Source organism: Genypterus blacodes, unplaced genomic scaffold (genome assembly GCF_046128005.1).
Source record: "Genypterus blacodes isolate CSIRO-AG114 ecotype Tasmania unplaced genomic scaffold, CSIRO-AGI_Gbla_v1 ptg000272l_1, whole genome shotgun sequence".
NCBI classification, from domain to species: domain Eukaryota; kingdom Metazoa; phylum Chordata; class Actinopteri; order Ophidiiformes; family Ophidiidae; genus Genypterus; species Genypterus blacodes.
Genome location: NW_027467063.1, coordinates 142,501 through 152,500, shown reverse-complemented (window position 1 = coordinate 152,500; position 10,000 = coordinate 142,501). Strand labels below are relative to the sequence as shown.

Here is a 10,000-nt window from a genome sequence, read left to right as displayed (position 1 = left end):
GGGGCCGTCAAAGCAGCCGCTGGCACTATTTGACGCTAATACATCCTAAATCTACCCAGTTAGTGTGGATCCGGCCCTGATCTGAACCTTTGTGCCCTGCAGCTGCTCTCACAGCCCTCACCCTCCTCTTCCTCATTACTCTCTGTCATCCACTACAAACTTCCCATTCCTCTTTGTCTAATATCCATACACATCTGTCATTACCCAGAAGCCCCTCCCACACACCTGTTCCTTTCACCCTTGCAGCCCTGTGAACTTCACTGTTAGGTCAGGGGCCTGAGACCAAAGCTGCTTCACCAACCGCCAACATGAACAGAAGAAGCAGAAGAAGAAGCAGAAGAAGCAGACAGGATGTGCTCTCATTGAAACATCTGAGTCTCTGCCTGTCCCTCTGACTCATTCAGAGGAGACCTGAACCCAGCAGAGTCCAGCTCATCCTCGACCCCACGTCCCCTCCACCTCACGCTGCAGACGCTCACATGATCACCACATACTCTAGGTCCACTGTGTTCCAGACCCATACACATCCAGCCCGACCCAGCCTGAGCCCACAGCACCCTCAGTGTGCTCATAGTGCTGTGCTGTGCCGCTCTAGGACTCTTATGTGTCTGTATTTCCCAACAAAGACCGCCTCGGAAATGTATGCATTATGTTTTTGAGGGTGGCCGAGTCCAAAAACAACGCCCCAGACCAAATCCTCTCCCCCCGCCCCCCCCCGCCCCCCAACTGTAGGAGCCTAAGGTGAGTCCGCTCCAGAGCAGTCCGCTCCGGAGCACAGAGGCATTTGGGCTGTGGGTTGTTTCTGGACGGGAATGTTGTGCATTACCATGTTTGTATCTTTCCTCCCTCTCGTCTGAGGGTCTTCAGGCCTCAGAACTCCTCAGGTTCATCAGAACCTTGAGGGAAACACAGGAGAGGAGGTTCAGAGGAGAGCTCAGCCTGTTTCAGTCCCAGAATAACTAAGCTACATTTATTCCATTTGGGTCACACGCTTGTGTACAAACATGAGATCTGACCCCATGAGACCCTCATCCTGGACAGAGGGTGAAGGATGAAGACGAGCTGGCCTCCTGGCTCGTCCCAGCTGAGGAAGAGGGGGCTTCAGGCACGTCAGCGGAGGAAGGAGCAGAGAAGAAGCCACGGAATCAATTTGCCGTTGTTCCAGCCAATTTCACTTCTCTCCATTTTGTCTTTACTCATGCAAATAACAGAGTCATTTAGAAAGGAGGAGCGAGGAGAGAGCGGAGAGCCCGGCTCCTCATTAAGCGGCTCTGCTGCTGGATCAGGGGAGTTGAGGCAGAACAATTTGGCTTCCTTCACCTTTTCTTCCTCTGCCCTCTGGAGACACTTTGAGCTTCAGCCCAAAGGGTTCTGCCTCTCTCCTGTTCTCCGTCTTCTCCCTTATCCCCCGACCTGGTGTTCGCTCTCAGCCTCTCCGCTCCGTCCATTATAATCAGGCTAATGCTCACCAGCTTCACCGCTTCCCTACAACGACTCCCTGGGTTCAGTGTTAGGCAGGAAGCGAATCATCTGGCTTCAGCTCTTCACTTTGCAGCCGCAGTGTGAAACAAACGTAAGACTGTCAACACATTAGGAGACGCACGGCCAAACGGAGGTCAGGTATGAAGGTGACTAAGCGTCTACGCTGCAGCTGACTGACTGTGACCTTCACCAACAGAATGTTAGAGCCAGATAGGGCCGAGCACAGGCAGAGGGAGGAGACACGGCTCCACTGTGAACACACTGAACCTGGACCTGTGCCTTCATCTCAGGAGACCCATGTGATTCCCTAAAGACGTAGATACGGAGTAACATTCGGGGAGCGTGGCTGCGAGCAGACTCAGGCTCAGCTTCCTGTCTCCTTCCCTGATGTTTGAGTGGAGTTCCTCTGCTACTACAGGGAAACCACCAGGAAGCTCACACACACTAACACGGCGTGCACACTCATGGGGATTGTGGCGTCCCGGCTGTGCTGCAGCTGTCGGAGCACACCTGGGCTAATTGGGCAGGAAGAAGGAGCGGGGAGCACCCAGAGGAGTTTGGCTGTGAGCGCTCTCTTCCTCCTCCTTCTCTCCTTCTCTGATGAAGCCATGAAGTGATAGATTGAGCCTCCTCTCTCTCCCTCTCTCTCCCTCTCTCTCCCGCCCTCATCTCAGCCCCCGGCCCCTCCCCCCCTCCACCCTCTCTGGATGGAGGGAAAGAGGTGATGGATGAGCGTAGAGAACTTCTCTCCTGTGTTTCCAGAGGAGGCGAGTCACAGCGACCAGGAGAGGCAGAGAAGTGTGGCGATGGGAATGGGAGATAGGATTCCGGGGGGGTGGAAGCAGGAGAGCCTCAGAGAGCAGCTGCCTCCACGAGGTCGCTCCCACACTGTTTATCTGCTCCTCCTGCTCACTCTGGGAGGAGATCTGATTTGATTAGTCATGCCTGGAGGCCACTCCGTCCCTCTCCTCTCTCTGTGACTCAGGCTGGGTCTCCTCTCAGCCTGCAGACCCCCCACAGTGTTCACATGCACAGGACACAAGAGGCTCCTGATCATCAGGACCAGGGAGGAGGTGGACTCCAGCCTTCCTCACCCACTCATCTCCTCCTCTCCCTCAGCCTACATGCTTTGCATATCGGCATTTGCAACCATCTCAATATTTGATCATCTCCATTTCCTCTGAGATCTTGGTTATGAGAGAAGCTTCCTCTTCCTCCTCACTGAGACTGTGGGATGAGAAAGTGCTGCAGTGGCCCTGATGTTTACAGCTTAGCCTGATTGAGCTCTGGCTCAGTCTGGGACTGGAGCGTCCTGTGCATGTGAGCGTGTCTGAGGTCTGAGACCAGACGCAGCTCCTCCCTCCTTCCTCTCTCATCTCTGTCCATTCTCCTCCTCCTGAACTTCTTACCGTCTCTTCAACGTTGATGCTTAATGTGAGTGACTGTACATGTGTGTGTGTGTAAGTGTGTGGGTGTGTAAGTGTGTGTGTGTGTGTGTGTGTGTCTTAAAGGGGGTGCAGTCTGCAGCAGCCCTCAGCTATTCTTAAGTGTAGAGTCACAGTGCTGTACGTCCTATCTCACTCTTCTACTGCCACCCCTCCTCCTCTTCCTCCTCCTTCACCCCTCCCTCTCCCCCATCCTTTCCCGACTTCAAACAGAAGCTCAGAGTAAACCCTACTACTCAGATTACTCCCCCACTCGCCTGCTCATCCATAAGATGTGCACCAGCCACTACCTGGACCTCTTCATCACCATCGTCATCGGGCTCAACGTCATCACCATGTCGATGGAGCACTACCAGCAACCCAAGGTGACGCTCACACAACAACACACAAGGACACAAGGAGAGAGTGATGAAGTAGTGGGTGTGTGTGTGTAACGTGACGCTGCCTTTCATCCTCAGGAGCTGGACGAGGCGCTCAAGATCTGCAACTACATCTTCACCCTCATCTTCGTCCTGGAGTCCGTCTTCAAGCTGGTGGCGTTTGGCTTCCGGCGCTTCTTTAAGGACAGGTCAGAGTTCAGTCCTGACCTTTCCCACGCGCTCCTCCAGGGTGCTGGTATGAGTGGATGGTTGAATATAAAGGTGCCGTTCTCCTTCCTCTCCTGACTCATGTGGAAAATGTGAGGCTGCGTTCGGCGAGCTGGACTTTGCTTTATGAAAGGTGCTCTGGCACGCCGCTCTGGCACGCCGCTCTGCCTCGTTAGACGCCCATAAAACACACTGCACTGTATGATGTCACCGCTCTGAAATGCCTGGCTTCCACTGGAAACCACACTGCCACGCGCACACACACACACACGGAGAGAGAGAGAGAGAGAGAGAGAGAGAGAGAGAGAGAGAGAGAGAGAGAGAGAGAGAGAGAGAGAGAGAGAGAGAGAGAGAGAGAGAGAGAGAGAGAGAGAGAGAGAGAGAGAGAGAGAGAGAGAGAGAGAGAGAGAGAGAATGTGATCATGGTCCAGCGCTGACTACCAAGGGACCCATGATGTCTGTTGTGTTTGCCAGACGTAACCATTAACATTTTTGGCTTTGGCAGTGGCCAACATTCATATTACCTCAGTGCACACACACACACACACACACACACACACACACACACACACACACACACACACACACCAGCTCAGCCAAGACCCCCCATGATCAATTTGAAAATCTATTAGAATTGCACATAGAGAGAGAGAGAGGGGAGATGTTGACGTTCCCGTGTGTCTCCGTGCGTCTCCATGCGTTGGCGTCTCTGAGCGTCGGCGTCTCTGAGCGTCGGCGTCTCTGAGCGTTGGCGTCTCTGAGCGTTGGCGTCTCTGTGCCTGCAGGTGGAACCAGCTGGATCTGGCCATCGTGCTGCTGTCCATCATGGGCATCACACTGGAGGAGATCGAGGTCAACGCCTCCCTGCCCATCAACCCCACCATCATCCGCATCATGAGAGTGCTGAGGATCGCACGAGGTACCCACACACACACACACACACACACACACACACACAGACCAAAGTGACTCACAGTTCAGAAGGTATCACAGCGCCACCATCAGGCTGTGAAAGGTTGAACAGAGGAATGAGGCTGCACAGAAACCAGAGCAGCCACAGAGCAAATACCTCATAAATGAATATGAAGGGGGAGGAAGAGGGAATGATGAATAACTGCTGACCTGAAAATAGATCCTGAGAAGAGGAAAGGAAAGAGAGAGAGAGAGAAGGAGAGAGGGAGAGAGAGAGATAAGTGGTAAAGATGAGGAGAATTGATGCTGGAGTCGAGACGAAGCGAATGAGAAGGAGATAAATGGACACAGCAGGGTGTGTAGGAGTGAGAGGGGGGGGGGGGGGGGGGGGTGGAGAGGGAGAGAGAGAGAGAGAGAGAGAGTAAAGGAATGAGTTCTGGATGGGTTTGGAGTCAGGATGGATAAAGAGCTGAACGTCTTCTGTGCTTCCGGCTGATTACTGCCCAGGAAATAAAAGATAAGAAAAGCGTGTGTGTGTGTGTGTGTGTGTGTGTGTGTGTGTGTGTGTGTGTGTGTGTGTGTGTGTGTGTGTGTGTGTGTGTGTGTGTGTGTGTGTGTGTGTGTGTGTGTGTGTGTGTGTGTGTGTGTGTGTGTGTGTGAATGTGCATGCGTGCGAATGTGCATGCGTGCGCGCGAGGGGAGGAGGGTGATGAAGAGGAGGGTCAGAGGAAAGAAGTGATGAGGGAAAGGAGCTCATCTGTTTCTCCTGATTGCTGAAGGAAGGACGTATAGATGACTGAACAGACACCTGCTCGCCCTGTGTGTGTGTGTGTGTGTGTGTGTGAGACCCTAATGGGTCCCTGAGAGACCAGCTGTGCTTCATCTCCTCTTCAGGTTCTGCCTGGACCCTGATAGTTCTGGACCGGTTCAGCCTTAAAGTGATTTCCTGGCCTGCTTGTAAACTTGAATGGTTTTGTGTATCTGTAGTGGGTCAGAAGGTTTCACTGACACCTTAGCCTCATTACAGCATCGCACAGCTCACTGAGTGAATCCAGGAGATATGCTGAGCTTTTATTGTGGAGGGCAGAACTTTGTGCTGTAGAAGAAACAACAACATGGATCCATGAGAGTCCATCAGAGACCTGCAGAGCTGAGGAGGAGAACATCTACACACACACACACACACACACGGATCCATAAGGGTCCATTCAAAGCCTCCAAACGCTTGGAGCTACACGGATCTGTGAGTGAGGAAGACGCTGGTGCAGCTTTGTTCCAGACCCACCGGAGTTCTGTCAGCGCCACAGATGGCTCCAGTCCCTGTTTGGTTACGTAAGGCTGCAAAATGGAAACATTCTAATGCTGTGTGTGTGTGTGTGTGTGTGTGTGTGTGTGTGTCTGCGCCCACAGTACTGAAGCTGCTGAAGATGGCTGTGGGGATGCGAGCCTTGCTGGACACGGTGATGCAGGCGCTGCCTCAGGTACGCGTCCTTACTCACCCCCCCCCTTTATTGTTTATTGTTGGTCTCTGTGACTTCCTGTCGTGTCTCTGCAGGTGGGGAATCTGGGGCTCCTCTTCATGCTCCTCTTCTTCATCTTTGCGGCGCTGGGTGTGGAGCTGTTTGGTGACCTGAGTAAGGACGCAGACACGTGACACATTCCATCCATCCATCGCTCTGATTGGCTCATTACCAACAGAATACTCTACTATCATCTTCATCGCTGTTCTTCCTCCCTTCAGTTTGCGATGAGCTCCACCAGTGTGAGGGTCTGGGTCGCTACGCCACCTTCAAGAACTTTGGCATGGCGTTCCTGCTGCTGTTCCGAGTTTCAACCGGAGACAACTGGAACGGCATAATGAAGGTGAAACACACACACACACACATGCGTGCCTGTGTGCTGGTCCCTGGTCCCTGGTCTCTGGTCTCTGGTCTCTCTGGTCTCTCTGGTCTCTCTGGTCTTCCCGCGTCCTCATGTTTCCGTCTCTCTGCAGGACACTTTACGGGACTGTGCCACCGACACCGGCACCTGCTACAACACCGTGGTGTCGCCTCTCTACTTCGTCTCCTTCGTCCTGACTGCTCAGTTCGTCCTGGTCAACGTGGTCATCGCCGTCCTGATGAAGCACCTGGAGGAGAGCAACAAGGAGGCCAAGGAGGAGGCGGAGCTAGAGGCGGAGCTCGAGCTGGAGCTCCAGACGGAGGGGGGCGGGGACAGCGTGCCGAGATCACCCCAGCTCAACGCTCTGACGCTGGGCATTGACCGGTCCAGCTCGGGGGGGTCGCCCCGGAGGTCCAGCGGAGGAGGGGAGAGGGAGAGAGAGAGAGAGAGGGAGGCTCCCACAGACTCACCCACCGCTGACATCATCAGAGACTCACACATCACAGCTGAGCCTCCCCCCTGCCTGGAGCCCCCACAGGAGGTGAGGAGTCGTCTTACTGTGTGTGTGTGTGTGTGTGTGTCTCGGTGGGGATTCTGACCATTCTTGAACACAGATATCTGGTTGTAGTGCACTCTGGGTCGTGGATCAGCTGACCTGCTCAGCTGCTCGTCTGTGAGCGTTTGACTTCGGTCTCTGTCTTTATTAATGGAAATCAATAATCAATGAGTTCTTTTCTAACTGCTGACTGCAGTAAAAGTCAACATTGAAACACAAGAGGAGCCTTTGGGTAAAGTGGACGTCAGACTGTTTACACTCAGCGGCTGCAGGCGGCGCCGTGCGTGACACGACAGATGCTCAGAGGTCTCTTCCTCTCGGGGGGCGGCGAGGTCGCTCAGATGACCTCGCTGTCTGTGATCATTAGATCTGACTCCGGTCCAGACCGTCCGTTCATCCTCAGGCCCACGCTGAGGGACGGCCGGCGAGCGGGAGGCCGTCTGAGTGAAGCGATGTGCTGGAGATGCAAAGGAACCATAGAGTGTACGCCCATATTAGGACATAAACACTCCACATCCTACTGGAGATGGATTTAAAGTGTCAATCAGACTCTAGGAGAGAGTTCTGCATGTAAACACATTTCAATCTGGCTGTTCCCCTCACGTGAAGCACATGTATGTGAACAGATGAACATACATGTGCTTCAGTGTGGTGTCACTCAATATTGATCCATTATTGGGGGGGAACGGGGGTGTTGTGTGTGTAACAGTGAGAGAAACCAGTCGTAGTAGCGTGTGTGTGTGTGTGTGTGGCTGGTCCCTGCAGAGGACATGCCAGTCACAGGGAGGTCAGAGTGCCATGGGAAAGCTGAAGCTGCGTCTCGTTGCTCACTGCAGCTATTTCCAGACATCAGGGAACTTTTGGGGATAGGAAATAGAGGTCCTGTTATCGTCATGGTTACGCGCTTCTCTAAGATGTTATCCATCTTCTCTAACGTGCGGTCACATAGCAGACTGCTCTCCGGCCCTGTGGCAGCAGTGGGGCCCTGCCACGGGGCTGCAGTGCCCCCTGGTGGCCCTGCCACGGGGCTGCAGTGCCCCCTGGTGGCCCTGCAACGGGGCTGCAGTGCCCCCTGGTGGCCCTGCAACGGGGCTGCAGTGCCCCCTGGTGGCCCTGCCACGGGGCTGCAGTGCCCCCTGGTGGCCCTGCCACGGGGCTGCAGTGCCCCCTGGTGGCGGCAGGTGTGAGGTTTGAATTTGTTTCAATGTAAAATATTGTTATTATTTCTTAAACTCCAAAAGGTCAGAAAAAACAACCAAACGTAAAATGAGTTACAGAGAAGTGCATCAGAAATGTGAATGAATGAAAGAGTTTGGTTGCTGTTTAGTTTTAATTTCTCACTCTTGCACTTTGAGTCTTTGTCTTCTCTCTGTTTATATTTGTTTGTTTCCACCTGATCGACTCTATTCTGCTCTCTGTCATCATCATCTTCCTCTCTCTCTCTCTGTCTGTCTCTGTGTCTCTCTCACTCTCTCTCTCTCTCTCTCTCTCTCTCTGTGTGTCTCTCTCTCTCTCTCTCTCTCTGTCTCTCTCTGTGTCTATCTCTGTGTCTCCATGTTTCTCTCTCTCTCTCTCTGTGTCTATCTCTATGTCTCCATGTTTCTCTCTCTCTCTCTGTCCATCTCTGTGTCTCCATGTTTCTCTCTCTCTGTGTCTCCATGTCTCTCTCCACTGTCTCTACTTTTTCCTTCTGTCTCTCCGTCTTCCCTCTGCCATCGCCTCTCTGCACCGTCCATGCGTGTCCAGCGGAGGGCGCTGTTTGACTCGGTCTCCCTGGTCATCCAGGGTTCGATGGAGGGCGAGTTGAGTCTGATGGACAACCTGTCCGGCTTTATCTGCCACTACTACGCTCTGCCCCCCCGGCCCAGCAAGCACAACGCCGACAAGAAGGTCAATCCCCATCAGACACACCTCCATGTTAATGAGCCTCCATTTTAGCCCCCATGTTAATGAGCCCCCATTTAAGCCCCCATGTTAGTGAGCCTCCATGTTAGTGAGCCTCCATGTTAGTGAGCTTCCATGTTAATGAGCCTCCATTTTAGCCCCCATGTTAGTGAGCCCCCATGTTAGTGAGCCTCCATGTTAGTGAGCCTCCATGTTAGCCTCCATGTTAGCCTCCATGTTAGTGAGCCTCCATGTTAGCCTCCATGTTTGTGAGCCTCCATGTTAGCCTCCATGTTAGTGAGCCTCCATGTTAGCCTCCATGTTAGCCTCAATGTTAGCCTCCATGTTAGCCTCCATGTTTGTGAGCCTCCATGTTAGCCTCCATGTTAGTGAGCCTCCATGTTAGCCTCCATGTTAGTGAGCCTCCATGTTAGCCTCCATGTTAGTGAGCCTCCATGTTAGTGAGGCTCCATGTTAGTGTGCCTCCATGTCACCTCCATGTTACTGAGCCTCCATGTTAGCCTCCATGTTAGTGAGCCTCCATGTTACCCCCATGTTAATGAGCCTCCATGTTACCTTCATGTTAGTGAGCCTCCATGTTAATGAGCCTCCATGTTAATGAGCTTCCATGTTACCTCCATGTTAGCCTCCATGTTAGTGAGGCGCCATGTTAGTGAGCCTCCATGTTAGCCTCCATGTTAGTGAGCCTCCATGTTAGCCTCCATGTTAGTGAGCCTCCATGTTAGCCTCCATGTTAGTGAGGCTCCATGTTAGTGAGCCTCCATGTTAATGAGCCTCCATGTTAATGAGCTTCCATGTTACCTCCATGTTAGCCTCCATGTTAGTGAGGCGCCATGTTAGTGAGCCTCCATGTTAGCCTCCATGTTAGTGAGCCTCCATGTTAGCCTCCATGTTAGTGAGCCTACATGTTAGCCTCCATGTTAGTGAGGCTCCATGTTAGTGAGCCTCCATGTTAGCCTCCATGTTAGTGAGGCTCCATGTTAGTGAGCCTCCATGTTAGCCTCCATGTTAGTGAGTTTGATGATGGGGTTGTGCTTTTAGGGAGATTATTATTTAGTGTCAGTTCCTTCTCGTTCTTCCCCATCTTGTCCATCAGATGATGTTTGAGCCCTCCTGACCCTCCTGACCCTCATGACATCATCATTTCCTGTACTAACCGTCCTGCTGTGACCTCATCGTCATGCTCGGCACAGCAGCTGCACGTTGTTCTTCACCATCAGCTTCTCGTCTGT

General features: G+C 52.9%; 1 protein-coding gene across 1 annotated transcript in view; it reads left to right on the top strand.

The window, feature by feature from the left end:
• The window catches only part of cacna1g (calcium channel, voltage-dependent, T type, alpha 1G subunit), a gene marked incomplete at its 5' end in the record, with an annotated part of 44,851 nt that overhangs the window by 28,765 nt on the left and 6,086 nt on the right, over nt 1–10,000 (top strand). The window contains 7 exon segments of the mRNA XM_076171821.1: nt 3,141–3,292; nt 3,386–3,495; nt 4,300–4,433; nt 5,837–5,907; nt 5,982–6,060; nt 6,168–6,289; nt 6,420–6,848. Of these exon segments, the coding sequence (XP_076027936.1) occupies nt 3,141–3,292; nt 3,386–3,495; nt 4,300–4,433; nt 5,837–5,907; nt 5,982–6,060; nt 6,168–6,289; nt 6,420–6,848 (1,097 nt within the window).